The sequence below is a fragment of the Nicotiana sylvestris genome, chromosome 11 (genome assembly GCF_000393655.2).
Source record: "Nicotiana sylvestris chromosome 11, ASM39365v2, whole genome shotgun sequence".
Taxonomy (NCBI): domain Eukaryota; kingdom Viridiplantae; phylum Streptophyta; class Magnoliopsida; order Solanales; family Solanaceae; genus Nicotiana; species Nicotiana sylvestris.
This window is the reverse complement of record NC_091067.1, coordinates 109,934,827-109,956,434: the sequence shown is the minus strand read 5'-3', so window position 1 is coordinate 109,956,434 and position 21,608 is coordinate 109,934,827. Positions and strand designations below refer to the sequence as shown.

General features: G+C 36.5%; 1 protein-coding gene across 1 annotated transcript; it reads right to left on the bottom strand.

Moving 5' to 3' along the window:
* Positions 1-1,684: 1,684 nt before the first annotated feature.
* LOC104231364 (small ribosomal subunit protein uS15-like) lies at positions 1,685-19,804 on the bottom strand. Its single transcript, XM_009784350.2, has 5 exons — positions 19,658-19,804; positions 19,472-19,544; positions 19,248-19,386; positions 18,829-19,015; positions 1,685-2,077 (listed from the first exon to the last, which is right to left on the bottom strand). The coding sequence occupies exons 1-5, from the start codon at positions 19,678-19,680 to the stop codon at positions 2,044-2,046; spliced, it is 456 nt and encodes a 151-aa protein (XP_009782652.1). The 5' UTR covers positions 19,681-19,804; the 3' UTR covers positions 1,685-2,043.
* Between the last annotated feature and the right edge of the window lie 1,804 nt (positions 19,805-21,608).

Here is a 21,608-nt window from a genome sequence, read left to right as displayed (position 1 = left end):
GGCAAAATGGTTTTAAAAAACAGTTATCCACCCATATTATTTGTTTAAAAATAGGTTGGATAATGAACTTTTTAAAAACGGGTTGAATATGGATAAGAAGTAAGAACCGTATTATCCACAGAAAATGAATAACCAATGGATAATGAATGAGTTTAACTTTTACATTTGTAAAACCTCAAATTGGAGGTTCCTCAAGTTTGGGAGACTGTGAATACTCCTAAAAGTGATCATATTCAAGAAGTCATGGATAATATAGATATTCATATATGGGTTGGGTTAGATAGTTTATCCGTTTTGTATTACCCATATCCAACATGACCTGCCCGTTTGCCACCCCTAATCCCAATACATAAAGAAGATTTGAGCTGGTCAATTTTTCAAAAAGCTAATCCATCCCATGTCTCAATGCATATAAATGGAAACATTCACAATCAGCAACGGTAAGGACAACATTAACCAGGAATTACACTTTGTATGATCAGTTGGGCTATGTAGTAAAGGCTTTCTTGGATTGGAGAAAAGAATCTAAATGACCAAACCAGCCAAGTGATCATGTTAATGGAAGAATGTTGTACCAATCCAACATTAAGATAAGAATAAACACTAGAGACAATTGGCCATAATCTTCAACAAATTACTAGCACTTCACACTAGCTAAACGTTTCTTCAACTTTGGCTTTTTCAATTTCTTCCCGTAATTCCTTTTCCCATGTCTATTTTTTCTTGTTGATTTGTTGTTCATCAAATCCTTCACCCATCAACAATGAAATTTCTTTTTCTGTTTCAGATCCAAAGTCCTTTTTATATTTTCTCTTTGGCCCTGTAACGTTAACTTTGCTTGTTTTATCCCTTCAAACAATTCCTTTTTCCACATCTCTTTATTCTTGAAATTGCTCTGTTGGAAGCAAGCCATTAGAGAATAAAACCTTTGGGCAGAGAAAGAAAAATATATAGAGAATGAGAGAATAATAATACTGAGAAGCAATTTGGGCAGAGAAAGAGAATGAGAGAATAGTAATAACAGTGAGGAGCAGCTTTGGGCAGAGAAAGAAAAGTATATATAGACAATACTTTCCCTGATTGACACTCTTTCCTATTCCTATCATCTATAGGAAAGGAAATTTTGTAGGAAGGCTAAAGTCAATAACGTTTCGGAAATTTGTTTAACCAAAATTGTTACAATTTTATGTTTAATTTTGTGTCAAATCTCAAGAGATCTTAATTTTCACAGGTAAGAAATCCAAAAATTAAATACAAGATATCTTTGCTCAGCCATTTTCTTCTAATCAAAGCGTAAAAAGTCATATTGAACCATTTCTTTTAAGGTGACACCTTGACGTTGTCATGTTTTACCAAATATTATTTTTTGGCAATTAAAGAAATTTTAATAATTACCGAGTAGCTGTACAAAACGAGGGCAAAACAAACTAGTTCACGCCCCTCTCAAAAAAACTGTATCCTATGCAACTAGAAGCCTTAAAAACATTTACCAAATATTATTCAGATGTCCTAAATGGTAATTCAGTTGAATCTTAACCTTTGACTAGTGTATTTTTACAAACTTAAACGTGATTATACAGAAGTCGAAAATTTTCAGAAACAAAAAGAGTGCCAGCTCCCCCTTCTATTTGTGATCTTAAGTGCCTAATTAACCATAGCATTACTAAGCAAGGAAGAAAAAAAGTACTTAATAAGTTTCGACTTTAAATAATTTCACTTCAAAATAGTTCAAGGAGTAATAGGATCACTGCAAAGTAAAGGTATGGAACTCGAAATCCAGATCGAGTTCAAGGGGGTTTTTTATGCTTTTTTCCTAACATTTAGTAAAACTTGGAGAAGTATCCAAAACTATCACCACGAGTATCATTTTCTTTATCAGACTGAGCTGATTAAAAAGAGTTATACCATAAGTAACCAGAAACTATCACCATAAGTATGACTAGAACAATTAAATAAGAAAAAATGGACCTGACAACTATTCCAATACATAAAGAAGACTTGAGCTGGTCAATTTCTCAAAGCTAATCCATCCCATGTCTCTGTCTAAGCTACAAGTGTACTCGCTGTGGTAGATTCACTGCATATAAGAAACATTCACAATCAGCAATGGCAAGGAGAACACTAACCAGGAATTACACTTTGTATGATCAGTTGGGCTACTGGAACCATGTAGTAAAGGCTTTCTTGGATAGGAAAAAAGAAAAATAAATACAAAATGAATGGATAAACGACGTCCGTAGAGATTTCAGAATAATGTACATCTCTCCGTCCCATTTAAGTGCCCTGCATTCTAGTGTTAAGATTAAAGTTTAAACTTCGAGAAATTTAAGAAAAAGTTGATTTACAATTCAAGACTACAAATTCAACTTCCCTTCAAATGTACTTCCTGCAGCGCAACATTGAGAAGATACTGGTAAGTGTAGGGAAATTACATTTTGTTTCAAGAAAGTGACAAAATTTCGGCACTAGCTCATTAATTAGCAGAGAATCAAGGAAAGGTTTGCATTTCAAAGATGGTTCTAATAGTCCTAAGTCCAACAGATTATATTTGAAATGGTGTATGGATCAGGAAGAGAGTCTAGCAGCAATGCAATCCAAAGATGCTATACAGCATAGCTCATACTGAACGATTACTAAACTAAAAGTTATAGCCTATATGGACTACTCGAGTCTAATTAGTTTTGGAATGTAACCTTACTTGGGTCAAATAAGAACAAGTGGCTCAAGAACTACACGATGCCTCAAGGTTATGGAAACTGGAAAGGACAAAATATAAGTTCCTGGGAGAAGCCATCGGTACAACAAGTTGTGTAAGACAAGTTGTGTAAGAACTAGGGGTAGCAAAATGGTTCAAAGAAAACAGTTAACCACCCATATTATCCATTAAAAAATGGGTTGGATAATGACCTATTTAAAAACGGGTCAAATATGGATATGAACCATATTATCCATTTAGAAAATGGATAACCAATGGGTCTAACTTTTACATTTGCAAAGCCTCAAATTGGGGGTTCCTCAAGTTAGGGAGACTAAGAATTCTCACAAAAGTGATCATATGTAAGAAATCATAGATAATATGGTTACCCATATTATCCGCCGGTTAATCCGTTTTTTATCCGTATTAAATATGGGTCGGGTCGGATAATTTACCCGTTTTTTCATTACTCATTTTCAACCCGAACCATATCCGACCCGACCCGCCCGTTTGCCACTTCTAATAAGAACTAACATCACTTGACCCAAGATAGTGGATGCGAAAAGGACTACATGGACAAGAGCTACATAGTCTAAGTGGAAAAGGATTAGTTATAGCAGAAGTAAGCTGAAATAGTGAAATATTATGTGCCAAAAGTCATATTAAAAGTTTACGAGTAACAACGAAGTGGTTTTAACCCAAGCACAAATCTAACACATTTGCTAACTGGTTCTAGGATGGAACTCTCAGGTGGATCATAATCAACACAAACCCATTAGCAACATGTAAATGATTGAGAGGTCTTCATTTGGTGACACAAACATTAAAACTAACATCTCAGCTCGACCCCTTAAACTACCAAGTGGGAGAAAACTAAGAGGTACTCCATATCTTTGGGAAATCGTCACACAACTAAGAAAGCAATGTTTCAGCTCAATTCTTCAAAAAGAAAAACCTTACCAAGTGGAACAAACTATGCATCAAACCTAGCCACTCATAAATTAGGGGCCAGTTACACAAACACTCGCAAAGGGAATTCAGAAAGGAGTCCGGAACCAAAATGTGGTTCTTTTGGACAAGTAGCACCTTAATAGGTGTAAAAAAAAAAGATAACATTTTTATATATAGCGCCCAAATACTGGGCGCTATACATTAACGTTAACCGTGTCGTTAATGTATAGCGCCCAAAGCTATACATAGAAAGCTGACACTAACAGGTATAACGCCCAAATACCCAGCGCTATACCCCTTTTTTAAAAAACGAGCCGTCCATTCTGCTTCTTCTTCCTCTTCAATATTTTATATCTTCTACTTCTTGGTCCCCCACTCCCATTCAGCTTTCTATGTATAGCGCCCAAATACTGGGCGTTATATATAAAAATGTCTATCTTTTTTTTTACACCTATTAAGGTGCTACTTGTCCAAAAGAACCACACTTTGGTTCCGAACTCATTCAGAAAGGAGTCCAAAACTTTTCTAATGCCTTTTTGGGCAAAAAATACGTTTTTACTACTAAAAAAAGTTACATAAATAACTAAAACGCAGTATAATACTGCGTTTTAATTTAACAGAAAGTTGGGCGTTAAAGTAAAATGCAGTATTGTACTGTGTTTCCCTTTAATTAAAATACTGTGTTTTCCTTTAATTAAATAAAAAGCCCTTCTTCCCCAAGACAACGACAGAACCATCACCATTAAAAAAGAACACCCCTGCTGGTCCCCCCCCCTCAAAATTAAAAAATGAAAAATTTTGGGCCCCACCCGTCACCCAAAAAGCAAAGAGTGTAGGGTCCCGCACACAAGACAAGCTTTGGATTCCTTCATTCGGGTGCAAAATTTCGATTTGAATCAATTTCAAAACTTAAATTGAGGTATTTCGATTGTTTATGTCGAAACACGTATAGTACATGCATATTTGTATTGTTGAATATGTTTCCATGTTAATTTGTGTTATGTTTGTGTTTAAATTTGTATCTTATTTATACCCGGATTGATTTATTAGCTTTGGGACAAAAAATTGTTAAAATTTGATAAATAATTTTTAATGTTAATGTTTTTATTTGCTTAAATATTGTTTATTTAGTTTGTTGTTCATATTTGTATGTTATGTTTGTTGTTTTTATATGTAATAGTGACCTTTTAGCGTAGTAAAATATAGAGTCTTTTAGCGTAGAGTCTCTGTAGTTTAAGTATGTAGTAACTGCAAACTCTATCCAATTACACTTTACAAAATTAATTATTTAATTTATAAAAATAAACTTACAAAAGTAAAAAGTTAATATATGTTGTCAAATTAAATCAAATATCGAGTCTGGAACCCATACATAATTATTCAGTCCAATATTAAAAATAATTAATTATTTAAGCTAACAAAATTCTAAATATGTTGAAATTGACAAGCATAATAATTAAGGATAGGTTGGTGCTACCGGGCCTAAAATATCGAGCCAGGAACCCATACATAATTATTAAGTCCAATTCAAGGAATTTTAATTTAATTTATTAAACTAACAAAATTCTAAAAATGTTGAAATTGACACGCATAATAATTAAGGAAAACTTGGTGCTACCGGGCCTCAAATATTGAGTCGGGAACTCATACATAATTATTCAGTTCAATATTAAAATAATTAATTATTTAATTTATTAAGCTAACAAAATTCTAAAAATGTTGAAATTGACACACATAATAATTAAGGATAGCTTGGTGCTACCGGCCTTAAATATCGAGTCTGGAAACCATACATAATTATTCAGTCCAATTCAATAATTTAATTCCTTAAACTAACAAAATTCCATCGGTAACTGAAATTGACACGCATAATAATTAAGGATAACTTGGTGCTACCGGGCCTCAAATATCGAGCCTGGAACCCATACATAATTATTCGATCCAATATTAAAAATAATTAATTATTTAATTTATTAAGCCAACAAAATTCTAAAAATGTTAAAATTGACACGCATAATAATTAAGGATAGGTTGGTGCTACCGGGCCTCAAATATCGAGACTGGAACCCATACATAATTATTAAGTCCAATTCAAGGAATTTTAATTTAATTTATTAAACTAACAAAATTCTAAAAATGTTGAAATTGACAGGCATAATAATTAAGGATAACTTGGTGCTACCGGGCCTAAAAAATCGAGATCGGAACCCATAGATAATTACTCAGTCCAATATTAAAAATAATTATTTGATTTATTAAACAAACACACACAATTAATTTTCTTTAAATTATAGTAGACGACATGGACTTTTCGCCTGCGCATCGTGGACCTGTCGAGGATCAGCTATTAGTGTTGCAGGGCGACCATAGGTCCTCCTTTGTATGGGAGGGACAGCTATCGGATGAGCCTTCTCCGCGCCAGGAGACCTGACGATTTGTGGGAGCTCATGGCGCAGCATCCTTTCCATGCCTGCGTAGTCGCGCGCCTACAAGCTACGGGCTTCTATACGATTTTTCGAATTGGGCGGATGCAGCTTGATTGGTCTCTCATCATGGCCTTGGTAGAGCGGTGGAGACCGGAGACGCATATTTTTCACTTGCCCACGGGAGAGGCCATCATCACGCTAGAGGATGTTCAAGTTTTGTACGGATTGCGCGTAGATGGACGGGCTGTGGCACTGCCCCAGTACATTAGATCCATGACGCGTGGACAGTATTTGGATATGATGGGCAGTTTACTGGTTATAGACCTCAGGGTGACGCTGTACAGAGAGGGGGCAGTCGCGTTGCTTTGTCAGGCATCAGAGATCATATGGCGTTTTTGCACCCAGACATTACCGGCGAGACGGAGGATCTCCATATTGAGAGGTACACGCAGTTGGCGCTGCTCCTGCTTTTCGGGTGTGTCTTGTTCCCGAACACTTCGGGGAGTCTAGTGAGTATGTTTTCTCCATCATCTTCAGCAGTGGGATGATTTACCCTTGTACAACTGGGGTGTTGTTGTTCTCGCATACCTGTATAGGAGCATGTGCCGGGCGAGCATGCTTTGCGCGGTGGACATATGTGGATTTCTACCCCTCCTACAGGTGACAACATTTTCGAATACTCTGTTCATTACTCCGAATTCTATATGGTCGAAATGACTCATAAATTTTACATCAACCTTTTATCTTAGGTTTGGGCCTGGCAGCGGATCATGCCGTTGCAGCCACCTCTACCACCACTTGCGCCCGGTGAGGCTTATCCGTTTTTCCCTCTAGCTTCTAGGTGGGTTCTCCGGCGTGGGAACTACCGAGGGACCGATGCTCATCATAATCTCCCCCTTGTCAGGGATGTGTTAGATATGTTGGTGGCCGGACAGGTAAATATGTACCTACACTTGTTATAAATTGAATTGTGTTGCGCATACTCACTTTTATGTTATTATTTAGTAGTTCATTTGGACGCCATAGAGCGATGAGGTGCTAGCTCAACTGCCCGATTATTGCTTAGTCGACCAACTGCTTTGGAGCACCTCCATCCCGATGATCTTCTTCGATATGGTTGAGTATTATGCCACAGAGCGTGTGCTTCGCCAGTTTCATCATCCCCAGCCTATACCGGGGGAGCCTGCATGGGTCCCTAGAGCAACAGGTCCATATTTGGGAGCTGCGAGAGTACCGTATTCCGCCACCACCTTCATTTACCCAAGAGGCCACTATTCATCTGTATACGCCATGGTACCGCCATCACACCCGACTTATGATCGGGAACCCCATTCATGTACTTGGCGAGCGCTACAGACCATACGCCGGGAGGCACGAGTCATTGGTATGTTTTTGTGGCTTATTAATATCTTATATTTGTTATATAGCGTTATTTTTTTAATATCTTAAGTGTTTCACAGGCTATTGGGCATCACCTGGTCTACCAATTGGGACAGGAAATGCAGCAGCATGCCGACAGTGCTGCACTCGTTGAGTATGGCCGGCGGGTGGCAGATCTGGCTCGTTGGACCCTGTTTCAAGCGAGAGATGGCGCGAGGTTGGATCACGAGGCTCAGTATGCGGCGGCAGAGGACTACCATCGGGGTAGGGCTGGCCCACGAGGCAGGGGTGCCCCACGGGGTCCCGGGGGATGGAGAGGAGGTGGTCCCCAGCAAAGGGGCGTTGAGGCACCTGTCGACCCACCTGTTGAGGGACATGATGAGGATTTTGGAGATGATCAACCGGGTTATATACCTCAGGTAGATGAGCCTTCTAGCAGCATGCCGTCGTACAACCTTCAGTTATCTCTGCCAGCATCGCAGGTCACCCCATTAGGAGCATTGTCGATCATGGGTACTAATAATGTATTCTGGGTCGGGGCCAAGGCCTAAATGGGCCAAACGGGCCTGGGCTAAGCGGGCCTGGGCTCTGGCGGTCCCGGGCTCAACGGGTGGAACCAGCCCGTGACGGGCCTAAGCCCATATTCACTTTTATGTTATTATTTGGTAGTTCATTTGGACGCCATAGAGCAACGGGTTGCTAGCTCAGCTGCCCGATTATTGCTTAGTCGACCAACTGCTTTGGAGCACCTCCGTCCCGATGATCTTCTTCGATATGGTTGAGTATCATGCCATAGTAATGCTGTATTCTGGGCCGGGCCTAAATGGGCCGGGCTTAACGGGCCTGGGCTCTGGCGGTCCCGGGCCTCACGGTTCCGGGCTTCGTGGGCTCAACGGGTGGAACCAGCCCGTGATGAGCCTAAGCCCATATTGTCCTGGGCTAAACGGGTCGGGCTCGTGGGCTTAGCGGGCCTAACGGGCTTTTTTATTTCCGGTTTTTTTTTTAATTTCTTTTGTTTAAGGCAATTTCTTGTAAATCATATCATGGCTATATAAAAAATATATATGTAGTATATATGTAGAAATCTAATTATTAAAGTGTTTGACGAAAAAGTAAAATAACAAAACTAAATTGCCATGCATAATAAATTGATAAGAAAGTACAACATGAAGCATAAATACGTCTAATAATTTTAAAATAACACAAATTGTTGAAAATTCTTAAAGACGAATTTGCGGAAAAATACCATCAACACAATACGTTATATGCCTCCTTAAAATGCATGTGGTACACCCTGAACGAAAATTTAAGACTCTTCCACTTTAATATTTGGCCTTCTTCATTTTCTTCAAGCACTTCATAGTGTGCGAAACAAATAAGCGCACTCTTTCCGAACGAGGCATGATGTAACTTGAAAATTAAGATTGAGACTTAAAGTCTTGAAAATTGGAGATTGAGAGAAATTTAGATTGAGAAATGAGTATTAAAATGAAGAAGAGGGAGGGGGTATTTATAATGTTGGAGAAGGTTAGTTTTGTTAATTGAAAAAAAAACGGCTATTTGTGCAATATGGTCGTTAGTGGTCATTGGGGGTGGAGGCCTCATTTTGAATTATGTAGTATATATAGTATGTTATGTATATATATTACCCTATATATTTTCTTGTAGTATATATTGTATGTTATGTATATATATTCCCTTATATATTTTATATTACCTTATATATTTTCTTGTAGTATATATTGTATGTTATGTATATATATTCCCTTATATATTTTCTTGTAGTATATATTGTATGTTATGTATATATATTATAGCTTATAAATAATTGCAAGTTAAAGACAAAAAAATATTGCAAAAAGATATTCAAGGGCATGTCTTATAATTTTTATTACCAAAAATGGCATATCTTTCTTAGTCTTCCTCCCCCAATGGAATGAGCACAACAAGGTACTAATACCACCATTAAAAGGGAAAAAACTAAAAGACGATGTGTCAAAGTACAAGTTACACCATAATCTACATTGTATCTCTAACAAATCCTTCAAGGTTCGGAGGAGGTTGCGTTGGTGGTGGTGGAAAAGAAGCTTGTTCATCACCACTTCCGGACGAAGCAGCATCCTCCACAAGTTCTTCATAAGCTTCATCTATCGCCGGTTGTGATTCCGCAATTCCAAAGTTTCTTCTTTCCGAGCGGATCCAATCTCTGAACAGTACAGATTTTTCCAAACTCTCCCTCATAGACGCTATATGATCACCTATTTGAAGTCTTGCTTGAAAGCGCTCTCTGATGCAACAGTTGAAGCTTGAATAAATAAAATATCCCGAGCCATCCTTGCAAGAACCGAAAAATGTTTTACCATTGCCTTCCACCATTCCAAAAGATCAAAAGTGCCGTTTGGATTCTCCTTTTCAAGTCCCTGTGACAAATAAACTTGAAACTCATTTAGATGTGAAGTTTCATCATAATTATCACCTTGAGAACCCCTGGACTCCGTCCAGGATTTAAGTGTTTTTTAAGCCCGCAGCTCTTTTAGACGATTGTGAACTAGACGAAGTAGGGGTTGGAACATTTGGCCTAGCATGCTCTAAGGCAAGTTGAAAATCATTATAAATTGTTTGAGCATTAATTTTAATTGAGGCTTTTGCATCTGCAAGTGTAGCAAATTCCTCATTTGAAAGATCTAAAGCCTTATAAATATTTGAGTACAAAAAATGAGGACCTCCTAATTTTATTGTAGGATTTAACATTGCAGCAACACCATAAATAGGAGGGATAGGGAAAAAATATTTTTTAAACTTTTCTTTCATTTTATTTATAGCAAGTTGATAAATTTCCCCACCCTCCGAAAATTCAACAAACAAATCACATAGTGCTGCAATATAAACTAAACACTTTGAAATAGTAGGATAATATTGCCCAGAAAATGCATTTGTAGCAATTTGAAAATGTTCTAAAAAATCTATAAGAATTTTAACATTCGTCCAATCTTGAGTAGTAAGCATTTCATCATCATCCTCACCACCTACCCGAGCATTAAACGTTGCATTAATTGGGTTTCTATATTCATATGCAACTACTAAACTTTCGTACATATAATTCCATCTAGTCGGGCAAGGTTTAGGAACCTTTCTTTCTCTAAGGCCATATTCATCACATTTTTTAAAATATTCTCTTAGTCTACTTCTACGGTTTGAATAAAAAAGCCAATTAAGAGCCATTCTAACCTTTTCAATTTCTAAATTTAAAATTCGCATACCATCACCGACAATTAAATGATAAATATGACAAATACATCTAACATGGAATATATTCCTAAATGCAGGATTTAGTGTTGTTGTAAGTATGCCTATAGCACTAGTGTTACTAGAAGCATTATCCATAGAAATTGCCATAATTTTATCTGTAAAGCAAAAATATCTACAACAGTGTTAGCTATAAACTTACCTGTGTGACGTGAATTAATTATTCTATACGCAATAATGCGTTTTTGCATTGTCCACTCCTCATCTATCCAATGACTTGTAACAGTTAGATAATCACAATCATTACCACTTCTACCAATATCAGTAGTAATAGAAATCCGATTAGTTATATGAGTAAATAAATACCGCAAATATTGTTCATATTCATGTTTATATTTATAAATATCGCTCTTAACTGTTGCGCGAGGCCAACCTTTATAAGTAGGATTAAAAACTCTTCTAATATAATGCACCCAATTAGGATTAGAAGGAAAAGAATAGGGTAAGCACATAACGGTAACCATCTTTGCTAATTCTTCACGATCTCTATTTGGATCGTAATATAAAATAGCTCCGGTCACAGTGTTAATTCCTGGTTGAACTAGATTTGAACCTGTACTAGGGCTATCCGCAGAATCTACACGTGTCCCCTCTAGCTGCGCTTTCATTTGTAAATATCTAACTTTATCTCTAAGGTGTGTTTTTATGTGTCTAGTCAAACTACCCGTGCCGCTACGGACTCCAGTATATTTATGCGCCAGTAATTTCCCACATGTTTTACACTTAGCGGCACGGGTAGTTTGACTAGGCACATAAAAACACACCCTAGAGATAAAGTTAGATATTTACAAATGAAAGCGCAGCTAGAGGGGACATGTGTAGATTCTGCGTATAGCCCTAGTACAGGTTCAAATCTAGTTCAACCAGGAATTAACACAATGACCGGAGGTATTTTATATTACGATCCAAATAGAGATCGTGAAGAATTAGCAAAGATGGTTACCGTTATGTGCTTACCCTATTCTTTTCCTTCTAATCCTAATTGGGTGCATTATATTAGAAGAGTTTTTAATCCTACTTATAAAGGTTGGCCTCGCGCAACAGTTAAGAGCGATATTTATAAATATAAACATGAATATGAACAATATTTGCGGTATTTATTTACTCATATAACTAATCGGATTTCTATTACTACTGATATTGGTAGAAGTGGTAATGATTGTGATTATCTAACTGTTACAAGTCATTGGATAGATGAGGAGTGGACAATGCAAAAACGTATTATTGCGTATAGAATAATTAATTCACGTCACACAGGTAAGTTTATAGCTAACACTGTTGTAGATATTTTTGCTTTACAGATAAAATTATGGCAATTTCTATGGATAATGCTTCTAGTAACACTAGTGCTATAGGCATACTTACAACAACACTAAATCCTGCATTTAGGAATATATTTCATGTTAGATGTATTTGTCATATTTATCATTTAATTGTCGGTGATGGTATGCGAATTTTAAATTTATAAATTGAAAAGGTTAGAATGGTTCTTAATTGGCTTTTTTATTCAAACCGTAGAAGTAGACTTAGAGATTATTTTAAAAAATGTGATGAATATGGCCTTAGAGAAAGAAAGGTTCCTAAAGCTTGCCCGACTAGATGGAATTGTATGTACGAAAGTTTAGTAGTTGCATATGAATATAGAAACCCAATTAATGCAACGTTTAATGCTCGGGTAGGTGGTGAGGATGATGATGAAATGCTTACTACTCAAGATTGGACGAATGTTAAAATTCTTATAGATTTTTTAGAACATTTTCAAATTGCTACAAATGCATTTTCTGGGCAATATTATCCTACTATTTCAAACTGTTTAGTTTATATTGCAGCACTATGTGATTTGTTTGTTGAATTTTCGGAGGGTGGGGAAATTTATCAACTTGCTATAAATGCAATGAAAGAAAAGTTTAAAAAATATTTTTTCCCTATCCCTCCTATTTATGGTGTTGCTGCAATGTTAAATCCTACAATGAAATTAGGAGGTCCTCATTTTTTGTACTCAAATATTTATAAGGCTTTAGATCTTTCAAATGAGGAATTTGCTACACTTGCAGATGCAAAAGCCTCAATTAAAATTAATGCTCAAACAATTTATAATGATTTTCAACTTGCCTTAAAGCATGCTAGGCTAAATGTTCCAACCCCTACTTCGTCTAGTTCACAATCGTCTAAAAGAGCTGCAGGCTTAAAAGCACTTAAATCCTGAACGGAGTCCAGGGTTCTCAAGGTGATAATTATGATGAAACTTCACATCTAAATGAGCTTCAAGTTTATTTGTCGCAGGGACTTGAAAAGGAGAATTCAGACGACACTTTTGATTTTTTGGAATGGTGGAAGGCAAGGGGAAAACATTTTCCGGTTCTTGCAAGGATGGCTCGGGATATTTTATTTATTCAAGCTTCGACTGTTGCATCAGAGAGCGCTTTCAGTCAAGCAAGACTTCAAATAGGTGATCATAGAGCGTCTATGAGGGAGAGTTTGGAAAAATCTGTACTGTTCAGAGATTGGATCCGCTCGGAAAGAAGAAACTTTGGAATTGCGGAATCACAATTGGTGATAGATGAAGCTTATGAAGAAATGATGGCGGAACTTGCGGAGGATGCTGCTTCGCCCGGAAGTGGTGATGAACAAGCTTCTTTTCCACCACCACCAACGCAACCTCCTCCGAACCTTGAAGGATTTTTTAGAGATACAATGTAGATTATGGTGTAACTTGTACTTTGGCACATCTTCTTTTAGTTTTTTCCCTTTTAATGGTGTTATTAGTACCTTGTTGTGCTCATTCCATTGGGGGAGGAAGACTAAGAAAGATATGTCATTTTTGGTAATAAAAATTATAAGACATGCCCTTGAATATCTTTTTGCAATATTTTTTAGTCTTTAACTTGCAATTATTTATAAGCTATAATTTATATACATAACATACAATATATATTACAAGAAAATATATAAGGGAATATATATACATATTACAAGAAAATATATAAGGGAATATATATACATAACATACAATATATACTACAAGAAAATATATAAGGTAATATACATACATAACATATATATATATATATATATATATATATATACACTACAAAACATTATAAGAAATTATATTTGGAAATATATATACATAACATACTATACATAACATACTATATATAGTATATATTATATATACTATACTAGTATACTATATATACTACAAAACAAGATTTTTCAAAATGAGGGCCCCACCCCCAATGACCACCAACGGCCATATTGCACAAATAGCCGGGTTTTTTTTCAATTTACAAAACTAACCTTCTCTAACACTATAAATACCCCCTCCCTCTTCTTCATTTCAATACTCAATACTCATTTCTCAATCTAAATTTCTCTCAATCTCTCAATCTCCAATTTTCAAGACTTCAAGTCTCAATCTTAATTTTCAAGTTACATCATGCCTCGTTCGGAAAGAGTGCGCTTATTTGTTTCGCACTACTATGAAGTGCTTGAAGAAAATGAAGAAGGCCAAATATTAAAGTGCAAGAACTGTGGAAGAGTCTTAAATTTTCGTTCAGGGTGTACCACAGACATTTTAAGGAGGCATATAACGTATTGTGTTGATGGTATTTATCCGCAAATTCGTCTTTAAGATTTTTCAACAATTTGTGTTATTTTAAAATTATTAGACGTATTTATGCTTCATGTTGTACTTTCTTATTAATTTATTATGCATGGCAATTTAGTTTTACTATTGTTTTGTTATTTTACTTTTTCGTCAAACACTTTAATAATTAGATTTCTACATATATACTTTTTAGATAGCCATGATATGGTTTACAAGAAATTGCCTTAAACAAAAAAAATTAAAAAAAAAAAAAAAAACCGGAAATAAAAAAGCTCGTTAGGCCCGCTAAGCCCACGAGCCCGGCCCGTTTACCCCAGGACAATATGGGCTTAGGCCCATCACGGGCTGGTTCCACCCGTTGAGCCCACGAAGCCCGAAACCGTGAGGCCCGGGACCGCCAGAGCCCAGGCCCGTTAAGCCCGGCCCGTTTGGCCCATTTAGGCCCGGCCCAGAATATAGCATTACTGTGGCATGATACTCAACCATATCGAAAAAAATCATCGGGACGGAGGTGCTCCAAAGCAGTTGGTCGACTAAGCAATAATCGGGCAGCTAAGCTAGCAACCCATCGCTCTATGGCGTCCAAATGAACTACCAAATAATAACATAAAAGTGAATATGCGCAACACAACTCAATTTATAACAAGTGTAGGTACATATTTATCTGTCCGGCCACCAGCATATCTAACACATCCCTGACAAGGGGGAGATTATGATGAGCATCGGTCCTTCGGTAGTTCCCACGCCGGAGAACCCACCTAGAAGCTAGAGGGAGAAACGGATAAGCCTCACCGGGCGCAAGTGGTGGTAGAGGTGGCTGCAACGGCATGATCCGCTGCTAGGCCCAAACCTAAGATAAAAGGTTGATGTAAAATTTACGAGTCATTTCGACCATATAGAATTCGGAATAATGAACAGAGTATTCGAAAATGTTGTCACCTGTAGGAGGGGCAGAAATCCACATATGTCCACCGCGCAAAGCATGCTCGCCCGGCACATGCTCCTATACAGGTATGCGAGAACAGCAGCACCCCAGTTGTACAAGGGTAAATCATCCAGCTGCTGAAGATGATGGAGAAAACGCATACTCACTAGACTCCCCGAAGTGTTCGGGAACAAGACACACCCGAAAAGCAGGAGCAGTACCAACCGCGTGTACCTCTCAATATGGAGATCCTCCGTCTCGGCGGTAATGTCTGGGTGCAAAAACAACATATGATCTCTGATGCCTGACAAAGCAACGCGACTACCCCCTCTCTGTACAGCGTCACCCTGAGGTCTATAACCAGTAAACTGCCCATCATATCCAAATACTGTCCACGCGTCATGGATCTAATATACTGGGGCAGTGCCACGACCCGTCCATCTACGCGCAGTTCGTACAAAACCTGCACATCCTCTAGCGTGATGGTGGCCTCTCTAGTGGGCAAGTGAAAAGTATGTGTCTCCGGTCTCCACCGCTCTACCAAGGCCGTGATGAGAGACCAATCAAGCAGCATCCGCTCAATTCGAAAAATCGTATAAAAGCCCGTAACTTGTAGGTGCGCGACTACGCGGGTATGGAAAGGATGTTGCGCCATGAACTCCCACAAATCGTCAGGTCTCTTGGCGCGGAGAGGCTCATCCGATAGCTGTCCCTCCCATACAAAGGAGGACCTATGGTCGCCCTGCAACACTAATAGCTGATCCTCGGTAGGTCCACAATGCGCAGGCGGAAAGTCCATGTCATCTACTATAATTTAAAGAAAACTAATTGTGTGTGTTAGTTTAGTAAATCAAATAATTATTTTTAATATTGGACTGAGTAATTATCTATGGGTTCCGATCTCGATTTTTGAGGCCCGGTAGCACCAAGTTATCCTTAATTATTATGCGTGTCAATTTCAACATTTTTAGAATTTTGTTAGTTTAATAAATTAAATTAAAATTCCTTGAATTGGACTTAATTATGTATGTGTTTCAGGCTCGATATTTGAGGCCCGATAGCACCAACCTATCCTTAATTATTATGCGTGTCAATTTCAACATTTTTAGAATTTTGTTAGCTTAATAAATTAAATAATTAATTATTTTTAATATTGGACTGAATAATTATATATGGGTTCCAGGCTCGATATTTGATTTAATTTGACAACATATATTAATTTTTTACTTTTGTAAGTTTATTTTTATAAATTAAATAATTAATTTTGTAAAGTGTAATTGGATAGAGTTTGCAGTTACTACATACTTAAGCTACAAAGACTCTACGCTAAAAGGCTATATATTTTACTACGCTAAAAGGTCACTATTACATATAAAAACAACAAACATAACATACAAATATGAACAACAAACTAAATAAATAATATTTATGTATTATTTAAGCAAATAAAAACATAACATTAACATTAAAAATTATTTATCAAATTGTAACAATTTTTTGTCCCAAAGCTAATAAATCAATCCGGGTATAAATAAGATACAAATTTGAACACAAACATAACACATTAGCATGGAAACATATTCAACAATACAAATATGCATGTACTATACGAGTTTCGACATAAACAAAATCGAAATACCTCAATTTAAGTTTTGAAATTGATTCAAATCGAAATTTTGCACCCGAATGAAGGAATCCAAAGCTTGTCTTGTGTGCGGGACCCTACATTTTTTGCTTTTTGGGTGACGGGTGGGGCCGACCAGCAGGGGTGTTCTTTTTTAATGGTGATGGTTTTGTCGTTGTCTTGGGGAAGAAGGGCTTTTTATTTAATACTGCGTTTTCCTTAAACGCAGTATTGTACAGCATTTCCCTTTAATTAAATATAGTTGGGCCCAATATTAATAGGAAAGCGCAGTACAATACTGCGTTTTCCTATAATACGCAGTATAGTACTGCGTTTTACTTTAACGGGCTTTCCGTTAAATTAAAACGCAGTATAACACTGCGTTTTAGTTATTTATGTAAGTAAAAACGTATTTTTTGCCCAAAAAGGCATTAGAAAAGTTTCGGACTCATTCAGAAAGATAGTACATTTTAAACATGTAGAGTATCTTTCTTATCAAACTATGCGTCATAGCTAGCCACTCATAATTTAGGGGCAAGTTACCTAAAAACACTCAGAAAGGGAATTCAGAAAGATAGTATACTTTTAAATAGTATAGAGTACTGTCTTCCGCATCAATTCCTTTTCTATCCCTACGATTCACTCAAACAAATTAACCCCTTAGTCAAATCACAATCAGAAGCCACAAATAATCAGTGGCACATAACCACAAAAGTTGTGCAGGAAAACATTTCCAGTCTTGACTATAACCTAAAAGGATACATATAATAAGGAATACTATTTCCAAAATTACAGACCTCCAGAGGCAACTAGATGAAGTGTAAAGTAAAATGGGCGTGGTTATTAGCCTAGAAAATTTGCGTCCAGAATGTCCATAATGAATTTTTATGCCCATTAATACCCTTTTGGAGTAAGAGGCGAGAGTGGGTTTAAGTTTCCAATTTCACCCTCTTATGGTCATAGCACCTATATGTAAGCTATATTATAGGTCAGCTAAAAGGTGACCAAAATTTCTTTTAACTTCTATTTTTTCACGTCACTGCTTACACTATTTCATGCGATATGTTTAACCCTATTCTTTCACACTACTTACGGGGTGCTTTGATTAAAATACTCGTTTGATTTTCATCAAAAAAAAAAAATACTCGTGTGAGTTGTTTTTTAATTAAAAAAATGACCCACAAGTTATTTATCTAAAGGAAATAACCCTCTTCTAGGATTAAAGTATATTAGAGATTAATGATATTTAAGAATAATCTAAAACTAAATTCAAAGAGTTGTTTAAACTTTTGAAAAAAAAAACCCAAAAAACCTTAATTTACAAAAGGTCCCATAATAGGGAGCGGCAAAATTAGCCCTTGGAAAAATGACCCACCAACCTGCCCAAGTTTGGATTGGTTATTGACCCGTCCATTTATTAACTCAGCTTATTTTCACCCGCAGAATTCAGCACATCTAAATGTTCGCTGATTTTTAGCCCAAATTGACCCATGACTAACCTTGTCAAAATATTTTGAAACTAACTTTTTTTGTTGATATGTTATATATAGCCTAATAAAGAGAAAAAAAGTTATATTTGGTAATTAAACAATTTATAAGAAAACAAATACATTATTTATCTTAAGGAAATATATAAGAAAGTAGTGATGTGAAAAAATAGAGTTAGAAGAAAGCAAAAAGTCATTTCTAGTGGTGTCACCCATAGTATAGGAACTTTTTAGTTTATAGTACTTTTCTTACTTTTTAAGTGATTTGACAATAAGAGATAGAAATTTAACTTCGACTAACTCTCCCCACAAAAGGTTATAGTGGACTTAAAAGATTGTTCTGCATATTTTGGACACAAATTTTCTGGACAAGTAGCTTTTTACAAGTAAAATTGTCAAGAGAGGAGGAGAGAGAATTGCTTACTATTTCCAGACTGGTGGAAGCTTCTTAGTCTTCTTGTAATAGCGAGCCAAGCGGTGAATCCTACTCTCCACCAAAATCAAGCGGAACTTGGAATCCTTGTCCTTCCTGTTCCTCTCCAAATGCTTCCTGATGGCTACTGCCTTCTTAATTAGGTGGTATAGATCCTCTGGAATCTCGGGAGCAAGCCCTATCCAATTGCCCAAAATATTTCACATGTTAAATCAATTAATTGTGCCTTAATCCCAAGCTGGTGCTGTCAATATGAACTCTTAATATATTTCACTCCATTGGGGCACATTTTGTTCAAATCGAGAGAAGTAGTAATTGATATGTTAAACCAGATTTTACCAAATTTAATTGCAGTTGAATTTCTTGCAGCCCTAATAATTTTAAAAAAGATAAATGAAAAAGGTAAATACCGTGAGCTTTGAGGATACGCAAAATCTTGCTACCAGTGACACTCTTGACTTGGGCAATTCCGTGAGAATCACGAAGGATCACACCAATTTGTGAAGGTGTCAATCCTTTTTTTGCAAATTTGCAGATATTATCCTCAACCTAAAAATTTATGGAAACATAATCATATACGAATCTCAATATACTAACTTGTTTCTACATTTAAAAAAAAAAGTAGATGAATTACATCTGGAGTGGAGATCTTAAGCCAACTGGGAGGAGTTCTCTTATAAGGAAGAGCTGAAGCTGATATACCTTTACTGAAACCACAAAAACGCAAATGAGAAAATTAGAGTGATAATTTAAGTAGAAATATGGAGAAAACTGAGGATAAAGCTGGTTGTATAAAGGAAAATTGCCAAAAGAAACGAACCCGCGACTGTGCATACGACCCATGGTGAAGATGTGAGTGAATTGTGCTGCAAATTGTAGCTACGGTTGAAGGAAGTTGACAAACCGTAGGTTCCACTACAGGTAGCTAGGGTTTACGAAAGAAGAGCCAGAAATCCTGGGTCCAGTTTTTGACCCATCCAAATCGGGATAAATTCAAAAATAGCCAGATTTACAAGTGGTCATTCAAAAATAGCTACAGTTTTAAAAGTAATCGAAATTTAGCCATTTTTCATGTAAAGATAAATCTGAACAAAAATAATGTTCAAAATCCGGAAAATACTCCAGCATATTATAATGGAGTTCCAGCATAATATGTTGGAAGTTCATAAACAGGTGCTCCAACTCCAGTATATTATGCTAGAACTTTTCGCGTGTTGGAGTTCCAGCATAATATGCTGAAAGTTCATACACAAGTGCACCGATGTCCAGTATATTATGCTGGACCGGTCCTTATTGCAGCAAACTAATAGCTATTTTTCAATGACTTTGTAAATGCTGGCTATTTGTGAATGATCAATCTGAAAACTGGCTAGCCCGTGCTATTTTTACATCCAAAACATATCCCAACATTTGCACAAATAGGACAGTTTTGCGCCGTTATTTAAGTTTTGACTCCATTTAATGAATTTGTGCAAAAATAACCTTTCTAAGTTTAACGAAAAAGGATTTGAATACTGTAGACATCAAAAAAAAAAATTAAGATACTACGAGTAGAGTTTGTTAGGGTTTCTTGGAGGCTACTCTACTTGAAACTCTAACTTGGAGGCTACTATGCTAAAAACCATAGTTACACCTATAAAAGGGGTCATATATTCCCTTTGAAAGCATCTCGAATTTCGGTAAAAATTCATGAAATATTCACAAAGTGATCAAAAATATCAAATATTGTCTTGCTCAAAGTCGTCGAAGTGATCAACGGATGTTCTTCCTTTTCATGGAGATCAAATATATCCTAAGGAAGTTCGCATCATCCTACGTTCGAGAAATACGTTGGTTAAGCACTCAAACCACGAAGAATGATCTAAAGTGAAAAATCAAGGGAACAAACAGAATTGTACCTACAGAGACTCATCAATAAAATTACTCATCTTTTATGTTTGTGATGGCGATTTTTGACGTATGTCGAAATTTTATTACAAACAAATTGGCACGCCCAGTGGGACCAAATTTGCGCTTCATCTCTTCTCACGATGAAAAGAATATGGTATCTTATTTGCAGAGAAATCTACCCCCCCCCCCCCCCGACAAGCCTTGAAGTAGGGGACATTTGTAGACATCAAAATTTTATCGAATCAATATCATATAAAATTTGGGCTAAGTTCTAAATTTAAAATACTACAAACAGAGTATGTTAGGTTTTTTGGAGGCTACTCTGCTTGAAACTCTACCTTGGAGGCTACTATACTAAAAACCCTAGCTACACCTATAAAAGAGGCCACATATTCCCTTTGAAAGCATCTTGAAATTCCATAAAATTCAAGGAATATTCACAGAGGGATCAAAGACATCAAATATTCTCTTTCTCAATGCCGCCAAAGTGATCAACGAATGTTCTTCCTTTTATCAAATATATCCTAAGCAAGTTCGCATCATCCTACGTTCGAGAAATATGCTGGTTAAGCCCTCGAATCACGAAGAACGATCTAGAGAGAAGAATCAAAGTAACAAACAACTTTGTACCCACAAAAACTCAACAATAAAATTACTCATCTTTTATGTTTGTGATTATAATTTTTGACGTATGTCAAAATTTTATTGCAAACAATTACCCTCCTCTTTCCTCCTCCCTCGTCCTTTTAACTCCCATTAATCATTGTGTTTCACCTCATACCACAAATGACTGCTCGATAAGGCACTATTACCCATTAATATCTTTCTTTTTTGTTGGTAAAAACAGATACTTATTACTTAAAATACTAAAATAGTCACAA

Coding starts and splice junctions, on each gene's coding strand:
- LOC104231364 (XM_009784350.2), bottom strand. CDS start 19,680: ATGGGTCGTATGCACAGTCGCGG. Junction 19,545..19,657: donor GGTCGTATGCACAGTCGCGG/GTTCGTTTCTTT, acceptor TTGTGGTTTCAG/TAAAGGTATATCAGCTTCAG. Junction 19,016..19,247: donor GCGTATCCTCAAAGCTCACG/GTATTTACCTTT, acceptor GCAATTGGATAG/GGCTTGCTCCCGAGATTCCA.